Source organism: Dromaius novaehollandiae, chromosome Z (assembly GCF_036370855.1).
Source record: "Dromaius novaehollandiae isolate bDroNov1 chromosome Z, bDroNov1.hap1, whole genome shotgun sequence".
Classification (NCBI taxonomy): Eukaryota; Metazoa; Chordata; class Aves; order Casuariiformes; family Dromaiidae; genus Dromaius; species Dromaius novaehollandiae.
Genome location: NC_088132.1, coordinates 24,015,718 through 24,030,173, shown reverse-complemented (window position 1 = coordinate 24,030,173; position 14,456 = coordinate 24,015,718). Strand labels below are relative to the sequence as shown.

At 44.5% G+C, this 14,456-nt stretch overlaps 1 protein-coding gene across 7 annotated transcripts in view; it reads right to left on the bottom strand.

Annotated features, from left to right (window-relative positions):
- Positions 1 to 14,456, bottom strand: part of TJP2 (tight junction protein 2) — a 66,895-nt gene that overhangs the window by 38,934 nt on the left and 13,505 nt on the right. Inside the window, exon 1 of one of the 7 annotated variants that reach the window (XM_064501748.1) lies at positions 7,962 to 8,077. The exons of 4 other annotated variants lie outside the window; for them this stretch is intronic. In XM_064501748.1, coding sequence (XP_064357818.1) covers positions 7,962 to 7,997 — 36 coding nt within the window. In that variant the 5' untranslated portion in view covers positions 7,998 to 8,077. Of the gene's footprint in view, positions 1 to 5,998; positions 6,260 to 7,173; positions 7,288 to 7,961; positions 8,078 to 14,456 lie in introns of those variants that run through there. 2 more of the 7 variants (XM_064501747.1, XM_064501745.1) reach the window with 2 other exon arrangements.

Sequence of the window (14,456 nt, the reverse complement as noted above, 5' to 3'; positions counted from 1 at the left end):
CATCAATTCTCTATGATTAGATTTATTAAAGTGAGTTAAGCAGTTCTGAGCTTGAAGTCCTATGTTCAGCATCATTCAGATTCGGGAAAAGGATGAGCAGTCACAACAAATACACAACAAAGGTGTATACCTTGTTTGATTTATTAGCAAAGTCTTATGGAGTTACCAATTTCATTATCAGCATGCACTGAAGCTATTGATTGTTCTGCAGTCTTTGTTTTAAAGGCACTTCCCACTTTTCAAATATCCCATCCTCAAAGGATTTTTACAAGTCTGTTTTCAATCATGTCTCCTCCTTCCCTTCTTTTTGCGATGATACTGCTGACCTCAGAGTCTTAAGCAATCCACCTTTCCTCACAAGATGTCTCAATTGCTTACTCTTTCACGCCAAAATTCTTTGCTAAATGTGACCCCTAAACTTTAACACAACATGCACATATTTAACATGAGAGTTAAACTGTTGCACAAGTTCAGCATTTATGCTGCCACCCGTAAAATTATTCCTGGGATTGCATTTGAAGGGACTGGGTCTGAATGCCTCATATGGACTGTCCTGCCAGTACATTTGGAAAAAGAACCAGGAACACACAAACAAACAAAAAAATCACTTAGTTTTGTCCCTGTCCCTCCCTGACGTATCAACTGCCGTGAGCTAATGGATTAAGCCAGCTGCACCTGCTTCAGTAACCCACATTCAGAATCCCTTTGCTCACAGTAGAGCTTCTACCTCAGGGCTTCCAAAGAAGTATAACTGCTTTTTCAAGCAATAAAGCTATGTGTAAATGCTCACCTCAGCCCTGAATATTTCTGGGGCAGCGTCATCAGCAACCTATCATCTAATATAAAGCTGAGTTACACAAACTCACCACTTACCTGATCACACTGATAAAAATGCTTTGAGATAAGGAAGCAATAGAAGGGCAAAAGAGAATGGAAAAATTCAAGTATTTTCCATTCCTTCTCCCCAGTCCTCTGGCAAGTGAGGAAGTGAGGCTGAATTCACTCTGCATTCTAGCACATGACTTTGCCAATGTCCAAGCACATTGAGACAGAGACCATTTCAACCAAAATGTAGAAATTACTACTGCCAATGGTTCTAGTGACTGCAGTCGATCAATAACCCACAACCAGCAAAATAATGGGGGAAGTGTGGAGAGAAATCAACTGCCCCTCCATCTTTTTTTTCCCCAAATATCAATGTAGTGACTTTCACTTGGTTGATTCATTCCCAAAGAACTAATTCAAGCTTATCTGCAGCCATTCTTACTTTACTTGACAGGATGCCAGCAGAACAATTTGAAACCAGAACTCTTGATGCAATCCGTTACCAGGCCAACACTTCACATGCATATAATGTCAATGTAAGGAACTTCAGGCATCTCTTCAAACGTTAAATGAAACTGAACTGTCACATTCTTCTGAGATGGAAAAGGCCATTTCCGCTGAACTGTAAACTGAAGCACATAAATGATAAACTGACCAGAACAAGATCGGCAAGTGACAGAACAAATATTATTCCTCATTTCCTGACTATTAGTCTCTTTCAAAAATCACATGAGGTTTTGAAAGAACTGGGAAAGAAAAACAAGAGAATCGGTCTGCGTGTGGCTGAAAAGGAGTTACAGGGTTCAGAAACTTCAAGACTTAGAAACTTTTTCATTAAGTTACCACTTAGGTATTGACTGAAAGTTCTCTCTAATCTGAAGTTCAGAAGGGCAAGCAGTTTGAGCAACATAAAGAACATTATATACTCAATGACCCTCTGACACACAAAGCAGAAACAAGCCATGAGGAAGTGTTCAGCTTTTCCCTTTTCAGAGAAAAAGAAGTTATACACCTGCATATAGACAATCAACCCTACAAAAAAAGTAAGAAAAAATTAAGAAAAATGTAATCCATTTTCAAATCAGTGTTAGCCAAGAGTTTTAGTCCTTTCTCATTATTGTAAAAGACATGCGCAATATCTACTGGCTTCTACAAGGTAAAACAAGAAAAGCAAGCTTAGAAAACAGTGTTAAATTGTTACAAGAGACAAAGAAGATAACTGATAAAATTCAACAGTTTAATACCATAGTGATATAAAAATTAGGAAGGCATAATAACCTCGCAAAAGAAAAGCCACACAGAAAATGATACAATACATCCTTGAAGAATCCCCATGTTGGACTGGATTATACATATTGCCAACAGTTTTGTGTGGGGCTTTTCACATCTGATAAATAGCTTGGTAAGTATGTCTGAGGCATGTGACATGAGATCACCTTCCCCCTTCTTACCAATCCTTAAACCTTAATTTTTAAGTGCACTGGGCACTGCACATGAATAGCTGGGGGAGTGGATTTGCCAAAGGGAAACTGGGCATATAGCAGCATTTGGAAATGCCAGTAGGTATAGGTATGCATCTGTGATCAATGATATGTCTTTAAAAATCCGACCTCAGGCCTTTTAAAGCATGATGTACTGTAACACATCAGCTTGAAGTAAAGCACACACAAATATCTGTTAACTCGGGAAGCAACTGATGCGGACTTCCTGGCAGAAAGGTAATGGGTCAGGAACAATATACCCATTTTGATGCTAGGCAGCAAAATTTTGGGGAAATTTTAAGTACTGGAAAGTAAAAATTTAAAGCCAAAGCACTTCTTTAACTTCAGCCGTTACCTAAGACCACAGACAAAACATTAAGTGTAACTTTTCACAGAAATAGGAGTTCTGAAGGCATGTCTAGGGAACACAAACACATTAGCAATCAGCTGAGCTAGTGCCATTCAGTTGCTGAAAAATGTTTTTCCACAATTCTGCAAGCAGAAGAATCCAAAACAATTGACCACTGTTTCTATTTCTGAGGGAAAAAAAATTATTCAGGGAAACAAAGTAACAAGTAAAATAACTTGTTTTTCATCACATTCTGCAATTCTTCAAAAATCTTCAGCCCTGGCCACTAGAAGAAACCACACTATCCAGCAGATTTTTGCAGCGCTGGAACACATAAAATAAGTGCAGTCAGTGCCAAGCACTGACCCAGGCAGCAAGCTCCACAGTTCAATCAAAGGTCAACAATTTGCCTCTGACAGCTCCGTTTGTAAAGCCTGAAATGACAGTCTAGCTGGGCATCCTGCATTCTGTTGGAAAAGTCCATATTGACTAAGAATCACAAGAAGCGAGCTCCTGAAATGCTTTCTCATCACAGCCTAGATAAGCATGTGCAAAGGAAAGACATGGCAGGCCGAATGCATACGTTATTAAACAATAAATAAATAATAGATAGGTGTATCATTTCTTGTAGCTGGATAAGGAAGCTGTTAGACCACAGCTGGGTTTTTGCAAGTCTTTCTTTTTTGATACTGTTGTTTTAAAAAGAATTGTTTATCCAAAACTGCTAATACCATATTATTAATCAGAGCTAGAGACTCAGCATATGTAAAAATCATATTGCTCTCTTACCAATTAACAGGGCACAGCACAAGGCATGCACACATGCGCACACACACCCCTGCTGAATGCTGCTGACCATCATCTGCCTGCTTAGTTAACTGTCACCACTCTGAGCCTCAGAGGGGCATTTTCATCTTTATTGTGTTGTTAAGTTACTGGACAGAAAAGCCTGGAGGATTCATGAAGGCATCTCTCCTGCTGTTTAATAGGTTAGAGGATATTTTATTCTTCTATAGCATCAAAAGTAATCACATGTAGGTATGTATGTAGTAGCTTCCACTGATCATTTCAGCTAAGATGCACATATTCAGGAACAAAACTCTGCCTTAAGGCAGCTATTTGTAGAAAATGTTTGTCCTACCAGCATGGGTCAGGTCTGAAATCTTGGTGAGTTCTGCATTTTGATGGTAAGAAATAAATTCCAAATAAAGTGTTAAAATATGAATTCCACTAACCTATTTGGTTTGTAACTCTCTTAAGGTGGCCAGTTCAGGTCATTTGAAAAGAGTTCTGCAGCATCACTGACATTAAACTCTTAAGAAAATACTGCAACTGACCACTTTCTACTACACCTAGGATTCCAAAAATGTTTCACAGATCAGCTGAATCCTCATTTGTTTTATCTTTCTAGCAATCACAAGCTGTGAAAAATGGATTTCCTTGAACTATAGCCATAAAATTTATCCTGTTTGAATAGTTTCATCAAGGAAAACAGAGAGGAAACTGCAAATCACAGCTGTAGTATCTCTCCATTTTTCTATCTTTTCCTACAAAACAGTGAACAACAGAAACAAAACTATGGCCTTTAATATCCATAATATACAAAATATAACCACTGCAGGAGACACACTGACAGTTTCTGCCTACTTTAGTATGAATATGATCCAAAAGAATGAGCTTTCTCACACTCTCAAATGCAATAGGTTGGAGGAAAGCTCAGCCCAAGCTTCCTTTCGCTGACGCTGAAACTGACACTGGATTGCTGGCCAGTATAGTCTACTTAAACAATGTATGGGTTCACAGTCGCATAGCATAAAGAAGCTGCATCTATCAAACCACCTCATTCCTACTTCTTTACATGAAAGGCAGAACCTACTATAGTTTTAAGAAGACCCATACATTCAGTAGAGACCTGAAAACAGACGACTTTTTTTTAAAAAAAAACACGCTTTTTCCATTCTTTTTCTCCATACGAGACAGAGATTGTGGTACAAACAGGGAAGTACAATAAAGGGCAAAATCACAGATCAAACCAAATCAACACAAGCTTTGCCATTAACTTCAAAAGGCACAGAATTCCCCTAATACTGATGAAAATAGGACCAATATATGTTGCCATTTGAGGAAAGGAGGGGGAGACTGACAGCATGGTCTCCCAGTCCATCATTTGGTGCAAATACACTGTGAGATCTCTTAACAGAGAAACCATTTCATTTTTCGTTTTGAATACATTCACTAAGATTCTGTTTAAACAAAGTGTCTAAACGATAGCTACACAAAATGTAAATTTGTAGATACAAACTCTGTAACTATTGTACCTGACACTGCAACAGTGCACCATCAGGCTTTCCACTCACCTCACATCAACACATCTAAACCGCTTCCTCATGAAATTTGTGTAAGACATCAATCCATTGCCATGGATATGTAAGTTTCAGCAGAAGTATCAGCAAATGACTGTATCTACTTACTATTTGTATAGCAGCAACAAAAGTGTCCAATACAACAGAATTTGTGTCAAGGAGTTTACAAGACTGACTTAAAAGAGATGAAACAGCCAAATGCAGTAGAGACTGAAGAGCAGAGGACAAGAAGGGTGGAGTGACAGTGGGACAGTTACCCAGAGCAACTGCACATAGTTTCATTGTGTTTTTTTCTTCATTTGTTTTTTTGTTTTAAATACACTCTGGAAATAATCACACAAAAGAAAGCACCAATTGGTAGTACACTGCTGGCTGGTAAATATGCATATTGCATATTACTTATAATATGGTTAACACACACAAACCCTGCACACCAGAAGCATACTTGCAGTACTAATAATCCCACAAGCCACAAAACAAATTATTGGGTGTAAATTACTTCTGTTTACTATGACTTCCATTCGTGTTTTAGCAGAGGGACTGTGTGTGTGTGTGTATATGTGCGTGCATGCATGTGTGTGTGTGTGTGCGTGCATATAGAAGATAACAAATAAATTCTGCTTCTTACTCACAGGCATGGAAACCACACAGGTTCTGCAGTTCTGCTAGGTTATATATTTATTGCTCAGGTGCTTCATGCTTGTATTAATTACTCCTGTTCAGCAATGGGCACAGGAAACATACTTTCCCATTAAAACTGCAGGTTTTTTTTCAAATGCTAGTGGGAAGCCAGGATTACACAAAAGCAAAACCACACATGCATCTGAAAACAAAACACTCCTTTGCTTTTGCTCACCAACCTGAAACTCCCAGCTCTGATTTAAATGAAAAGCCCAGGAGTTCCCTAATCTTCCAACTTCAACAACATCGACAGCCAATACAAAGTTGTCCCCAGTGGGGGCGAACCAAACAAACCTCACCTCCACGCTAACCACAAACCAAGCCTTCTTCCTTACAGTAACAGCTTTTCTGCTTAAAAAGCAGGTGGCCTCAGGGACTGTGCGTGTGCCACGCTGTGAGCAAGAGAAACCCGAGAAAGTTTCACCACCGGTGGGAACACAAGAGCATGGCCAGCACAACACTTCCTTCGGAAAAGACACTGCAGCAAGTTTGAATGTAACTTTGAAATACACATTTTTATGTCTACAAATAATATATATATACATAGGCTTCTCACACATATATATAGATGCATGAGTTCCTCATGTTTCACGCACCCCCTTCACACCCCTCACACACACCCTTCATCCCTCCATGCCCCTCCACACACACCCCCAACCCGCTTCATACCGCTCACACCCTCCACACACACCCCAACCCCCACACCCCTCACACCCTCCACACACCCCTCAACACTCAGACACCCCTCATGCCCTCCACACACACACAACCCCCCTTCAGACCCCTCACACACACCAATCCCCAGACGCCCCTCACACCCTCCATGCACACCCCAACCCCCTTCACACCCTCCACACACACACACACCGACCTCCTTCACACCTCAACCCCCTCCACACACACCCCAACCCCCAGACACCCCTCACCCCTCCACACACACGCAACCCCCCTTCACATCCCTCTCCCCTCCACGCACACCCCAACCCCCAGACACCCCTCACCCCCCCACGCACACCCCGACCCCCTCCACACCCCTCACACACACCCCAACCCCCAGACACCCCTCACCCCTCCACACACAAACCCCCCTTCACACCCCTCACCCCTCCACACACACACAACCCCCCTTCACACCCCTCACACACACACCGACCCCCAGACACCCCTCACCCCTCCACGCACACCCTGACCCCCTCCACACCCCTCACACACACCCCAACTCCCAGACACCCCTCACCCCTCCACACACACACAACCCCCCTTCACACCCCTCACACACACCGACCCCCAGACACCCCTCACCCCCCCCCCCCCAACGGCCGCCGCCGCGCACCTACCCGCCGGCTCCCCCCGCCCCGCCCCGCCCCGCCCCCCCCCGGGGGGACGCTACCACCGCCGCAGGGGGACAGGGGCGCAGCGAGGGGGCCGCTGGCCGGAGGAGCGGGGTGGGCGGGAGGAGGGGGGGTCCACCGACCTGCTCCGCCCCCGCTGCGGGTCCGCGTGGTTGGCTCCCGGCGGAGCCCTGCGTCGCTCCCATGGTAACATCGCCGGCCGCGCGCGGCCTGCGGGCAGGGGCAGGGGCGCCGCCGGCCGCCCTCGGCCCCGCGGCAGCTGCCGTCAGAGCGCCCGGGCCCGGCGGGGCGCCGCCGCCCGCCGCCGCCCCATGGCCCCGCGAAGCCCCGCGGGGCGCCGGCCGAGCCCGCCGCGGACAAAGCCGCTACTCACGCAGCGCCCGGCGACAGAGCGGCTCTGTGCTGGCGGGGCCGCCCCCGGCACCGCGCCGCCCGCCGCCCCGCGGGGCCACGGGGCGTTCGCCTTCTCCCCGGGAAGAAAAGCGGCGCTGTTCTCCCCGACAAGCATAGTCCTTGTCGTCCTCCCCTTGGCAGGCGCCCGCGGCGGGCGGCCGGGCCGCTGGTCCGAGCTCGGACAGCATCTCCGATAAAACCCGCGGCCCTTTCATCGAGCAGAAGTGCTGCGGTAGCTTACGTGTATATTTACACACACACGTATATATAAACATACACTTCAGTATGTATCTGCACCTTATATATACTTAAGAACTTTTCAGGTGTGTCCTGGCTTTCAAATCTAAGTCCTATATATAGTATTTTTTCAAAGAACTTTGATTTGAAAGCCCCTGACACACCTGAAAAGTTCAAGTCTGCAGCCTCAGTTGGTTTTCCTTCCCATCACCTAACATGGTTCATATCAGTCTTAAACTCACCCTTTTCCCCCCTCAATTCAAAGACTGAATTGACTTACTATACTTCCAAGGCCATAACTTTTTTTTTTAAGCATGCTATTCAGGTTATGGTATTTTCAGGAGCCTGCAGAAATGACTGGGCAGAAGCGCTGTAGCAGATGACTGGCAGTAGCTCAACCACACTGCTGCAGCCAGAAAGAAGGAATTTTTCCCAGCACTACTGTCTTCCTGGAGTCGCATTATTTTGGGTGGATGAGTCAACACCAGTAACTTGAAAGGAATCAGTTCTTGGAAGGAAAAAAATAAAAATTAGGATAAACTGCAAGGGAAGAGTTTTCCTAAGCCAACACTTTAAAAGAATGCAAACAACATGTTACTTTGTATGGCCTACTCTCAAATTTGAAGGGAAAGAGGCAGAAAAATGCCCAAGCGTGAACTTTGTTCTTTCATACACTCCTTCATCTCAGCGCTACAAGTGAGTGATAACTTCCAGCTTTGTCACACCACTAGCAGCCGGGTATCATGATGTGACCAAACACCAAGATCCTTTGGAGAACGAAGCACAGCGGGGCCAGCCCCCTCGCTTAAATGGGGCTCTGCAGAGCGAGGTACAACAACAGCATCTGGCATCAGGAATTTCTCCATGCAAACCAGCTGCCGCTCTGGGCACTGCTGAGCACTTCCACACACCTCAGATCTGGGGGCAGCTTTCCAAGGGAGTTAGCACTGGCTGGCAACATTAGCGTAGGATGTTATTACACAGCACAAGCAGAGAAAGACACTATCCAATACTTACCTCCCTGAAAAGAGACATGATGAAAAGAACATGAGCTAGTTTTCAACTTGATAGGCTATGGTTGGATTTTGCTGCAAATACATAGATCTAGAGGCCAGAATGGTTTTTGTTTGTAGGCTGAGGGCCACGTGTTTTTTCAAAGAGGGCAGGGGACGCCCAGTTGTCCCACAGAGTGCAAGACGGAAAGGAGAAGCCACTTGATGCCTGCAGATGTGTCCTCTTACATGCAGGTGTCAGGTTCTTGTCAACACATGGTAGAGCACCGCGCTCCCGCAGGGCCGTGGTCAGACAGCCGGCTCTCCCGGCTCCCCCTGCTCACACGCCACCCCCGCGGGAGCGCAGGCAGTGCCAGCCAGTGCAATGCATAGGCCTGCCTGTCCCAGAGCAGGCCAGGGAGGATTACTCTCATTCCAGGCAAAAACTGAGGCTTCAGGCTTAAGCCACAATTTTAACATACTTTGTGCCTTTATCAAAGCCACATGGCGTTATCACTAACAGTGGGGTTATCAGTCTGCACTTTGCTGGGCTCTAAGGCAGCAGCTGAGGCTAACACACTTGGCTAGCCTAAGGTGCTGCAACACAGATGTAGGAACTGACCACAGTTATGCAATCAAAATAGATTTTGTCTTTTAATCCCTTGCCACACATCACCTGGGAAGGGGCTATCAGTTTGTCTCCATTCAGTTTTCTGCAAGAGGGAAAACAATTCATTTGGACTTACCAGAATATCTCTTACAGTTGTCTATAAAACTAGGTTCGGTTGTAAGAGTACAGAAGGCACATTTCTTATGCCTGCTTTCTTATTTCTTTTCTCAAACCAAACAGCTGCTGAGCCATAATGTACAGATAAATTGTCTCGTGCCACCCTGGAAATGCAGACGGTAAGGGACTCCAAATGCTCAGGCTCACACTGGATCTTGGACAAGTGCCCAGATGTCTGTACTGCTGTTAAGGTCTGGGGTAACATTAATGCTATCATAATTTACAAGTTACTTATCCTGCAATTAGACCGCAGAGAAGAGACTTTATGGTCTTAATGGGCACCTCCATCTTCCCTTTAACTGGGCTATCCTCCCAAGATGGGATCCGGGGAGGCTGATGCAACTTAAACTGAAAGTAGAAGGATAGAGCACAGCAGCAGTCTGAACAGTGCCAGAGCTGCAGGAGCTCCTCCAGCACCACAAGTTAGAGCTGCTATGGCAGGGGTAGGAGAGCAGGTACTCAAAGCACCCTGTTCATGTAAGAGCTGTTCCTCTGGAGGACAGCATCCCCATCCTTTTTTCCCAGCAAGCTGTAGGTTAAAAAGAAAAAACAGCCCCCACAGAAATACCAAAACCCCAAACCACAGCTCAAACAAGCACATAGAGTGTGTAATTAGATCTATCCTTTCCTCTTGACTCAATTTCCCTTAAAAACCACATGGCCCTGCCCTATGTATCATGAGGGACTACGTATAACACCCACAGTCCAAGCCAAAACGGACCTGGGACACCAGCACAAGCAGAAGAGGGCAGGAGACCCGGGACAATGGCCTGTTCTTTCCATGCAGGCTGCCGTGTGCTTAGCGTGAGTGTTTGGAAACGGGGCTGCGTGTACCTCTCATGCAATGCCTAACTTTGAACGGGTGGTGTACGTACACTCGTGAGCAGCTCTGGAAGGGATACTGTAGCACAAAGAGTAAAGGTAGAGTGCCAATACCATTTCAAAACTAAATGAGGTTGGCTGTAAGTGTGCAGCACTGTCTGCTGCAGCGTTTAGGAGCAGCTAGTAGTCTATATGTGCAATAGCTGGACAAAGCAGTGTCACGTGCAGGGGATTTTGTTTTGAAGGTGTGGACAGACATTATGATCAAGAACTTCCATGGAAGGATTAATTGCCATTAACTATATGAGAACCATGCAAATAATTTCCAGTGACCACATTTCCCATTGAAACTTCCAACTTAAGTAATCAAGGCAGACAGCTCATCTACAATCAGATTCAATCTACGTTCTGTGCAGCAGTTAATTAAAAGAGATCGCTTGCTGCAGCCTGAGTCACACAAAACCTAGGATGTATTCTGTAAATTAATGCTACTGTGAATGAAGCAGTTGTGCTGCTTCCAGCATCAGCAGAGGGAACACCCATTTAACATTACACTACATGATGCAAATTTAAAATGAGCAGCTGCCTCCCACAGTTATTCCTGCCAACCAAGTAACTCCATTCAGCAGCTTGCTTGCAGCAACCAAGACTGGTTACTGTGCTGTCATTCAGGCTCTCTCTGCCTTCCCCTCCTCCCCCCACAATCAAACCTTTTAACTGGCCCCTCTGACAATCACATCTAATCTTTTCTGAAAAACATTGGAGTTCAACACTGAGTAGCGCTAGATAACGCAGCAGATGGGTAACCTCAAAGATCTGGAAACTGACTTATTTGGAGACACTGGGTATGTAGGATGCTGGTCCAGCTGTTGAATTGCCTGAACAGGAATGTCAGTTTTGCTTTTGTTTTTAAGCAAGTGTTTCTGATCCTCTGATGAAAGGCACTGTAGAAGTTTCTAAAAATACCGTGGTGCCAAACAGCCTTTCCCCCCTCCCTGCCAGGCAATCTCTTCAAAATACTGGTTCTCATCAGCTTGTAAAACTACACAAATCAGTCAAGCCCAGTCTTAAAAGATTCATAAATCCAATTATGGCTGTTTCTTTATAAAGCAATCTGAGCCCTAACAGATCCAACCTTCGGGATTACAGTACATGCGGGTTGCCGCCTTCTGACTCTTGAACTGCTCAAGAGCCGCATATGGTTCCAATACACAGCTCTCCACTGGGGCTAAATCACATGAAGGGCAGGGTAATCTTAATCTCTGGAGGAACTGGTGAAGAGAAGACGCCAATGCAGCCTTGGCACTTGGGGAGGAGTGAACTCCGCGGAGGGCTGCTGAGACGGTCAGCGGTGGGAGCCTGGCGCTGCGAGCAGAGGCTGTGGGGATGGGGCAGCCTTGGGGCACCGCTCAGCAGCTCTGGGCATGGATGAGAAGGCAGCTGGGAAGGTGCAGCTGGGCTCTTCTGGGATGCAAGAACGGGAGACAACAGGCAAAAGATGAAAACGAGAGGTTCAGACTGCATATAAGAGGTTTTTCACCCCCAAGGACAGCCCAGCAGTGGAGTCAGGGCACAGAGAGGCTGTGCCATCTCCATCTTTGGAGGTTTTCACTCTCTGACTTGGTAAAGCCCTGGGCAGCCTGGTCTGATCCTGACCCTGTGTTGGGCGGGAGGCTGGGCTAGAGACCCAAGATCTCCTTCAGCCTGCATTACCCTATCATTCCTACATTAATCCGTGATTCAAATGCCAGTGCCAGCATAAATGTTCCAGTGAGGAACATTGGTCATCTCTGGTCTGGGGTAGGGCTGTCCAAATACAAGCAATTTCCAGGTTTCAAAACAGCATTTCTAAGGCTGTTATTTTAGACTGCAGGTATGCACCTGGAAGACACACAGGGCCCAAAACAAACAAAATCCCGCATTTCATACATACTTCTGCTGGGATAACCAACAGTACAGAACCCTGCATGGCAGAGGTGGCCACCTATTTTGACCTTCATATGGTAAGGATTTTTTTTTTTTTTTTTTTTTGCAACCTAGACAGGCAGATTAATGGAGATATTTCATATCAATTATGTTTTAAAAATATGTATAAAGCTCTACAATAAAAAGATGCACATTTCTAAGCATATGCCAATCATAAAACCTCAATTTCAAGCTCACAAGAAAGAAAAAAAAATCACTACTGTGAGAAATGCTTCTATATGATGAACAATTAGGAACAACACTACAGAAGTGAACAATATGATAAGGCTTGACATTTTTACTCAACAGTTTTGAAATATTTTTGGTCATCAGTTCTACTAGCTCTCACATTAAGATCTCAAAGTTTTATTCTGCTGAAAAGCAACACAAGACACTTACTGTTTGCTTTATGTTACCACACCTTTGCAAAGAACATGCAAATTAGAAAATATACATATGTAGCATGTGTTTCACAGGATAAATACAATCAAAACCAAAACAAAGCAGCATGAGAAATATGCTGAGGGATCTGATAATAGTAAGAAAAATGATAGTGGAGAGAATAAAGAAATATAGTGTCCATTTATTCTGAATATATTCTCATCTGCACAGTGTTGTGAAGTACGCTGCAGAGTTTAAAAGGAGTCTGGTAAAGCAAGCAAACAAGATAGCGTGACCTGTTGCTGGAGTACGAGAAAGGGACTTAGTAGTGACTCTGCCTGAATTGCTCTCTTTTCTTTATAATCATTTGCAATGCTGTGCAAATTAAAACAACTTTCTCCAGCACAAACACTTTAACCTCCATTGATTTAACAAGCTATAAAAGCTAATAATGTTATTCTAAACAACGAAATAATGAAGTAGTTTAAGCTGACCCAAACCACATAAGTATGCACTGCTTTTCTCCTCAAACATCATAGAAAAATACATATACAACACTTCAAAGGAAACCTATTTCCCATCCCCAACTTTTAAACATTTTAAACAGAAAGCACTGCATGAATACATTCTATGAACGTTCATTTTGCTTACATTTCATTTCCTTCCTCTTGCCTCCATGTTTCTTGATTACTCTTTACAAGGCTGTGAAACAGAATCTTCTGCTTTTAGCAATTTATCTGTCTTCCCTTACCAGAAGGCAAGCTCTACGACATCAAAAACTTTACCACGGTAATCAGTTCTTATGGCACAAATTGATTAAGACATCACAGTACAGAAAACAAAGATCTCATTCTCATGGAGATCTTAGTAAGTATAATTACTTACTAAGAACAAGCAAAAGAAAATGCAGAATGCACAAGACATAACATACACAAAATTTGCTTATTCATTTTTTCTGACAGAAGTTAATTTAAAAAACAAAGCTCCAGACAGCACTCCTTCGGCCAACTTAGTCCTTTAGAGCATTAAAACTCTGCTTCAAAGCTCTGCCTCTCCCCATCCTATTTATACTAGCAAACCTCCTGCTGAGGAGCTCATTAAGAAACAAAGCAGTTATTCAGCCCTATTCAGCAACAGCAAGGTCTCAGCTAGGGCACGGTGCCTATTTTGGGTGCTACACTTCAGGAAAGACTGAAACTGGCTGGTGAGAGTCCAGGGAGAACACAGGGAGGCACCACCGGGGAGAAAGCATGGCTCGGAGACAGACGGACGCAGCCCCCCAAGCCTTTCAGTCGCCAGCCCACAACTCCTGGAACGCCATGGGTACATTGGCTGGATATAGCTTTGGAAGCACCTTTTCCTAGAGGATCTGGGTTCCAGGATTCTGGCTACTGGAGTTTTGCCCAGAGCTGGGCTTGCAGGTACCCAAATTCCCTAGTGTGAGGTTTGCATGGCATACATCACTCTTGAAAGGTGCTTTTTGAGGATTAATCTTTAAAATGACACCTGCTAGAGAGCACAACTGGGATGTTCCTACCCATCTATGTTTCACTGACATTCTCACATCATATTCCCTCCCCAACTAAATAGGGCTGTTTTGTTATTTTATATAATGCCAATGCATTTTTATGTCTTCTTATGGTGCCTCTAGAGTATGTTAACTAGCGTGCTCTCCCTTCAATCCCCAAACATTAAACTAACAGATGAGTAGCTTTAGTTAACAAGTACGTCACAGGTTAGAAAGACGGAACGACAGACATCCACATTTCGACGTAAATCTCTAAAGCAGCAGTAGCTATTCATCTCCTTAGAAATATAGTGAAGTCAA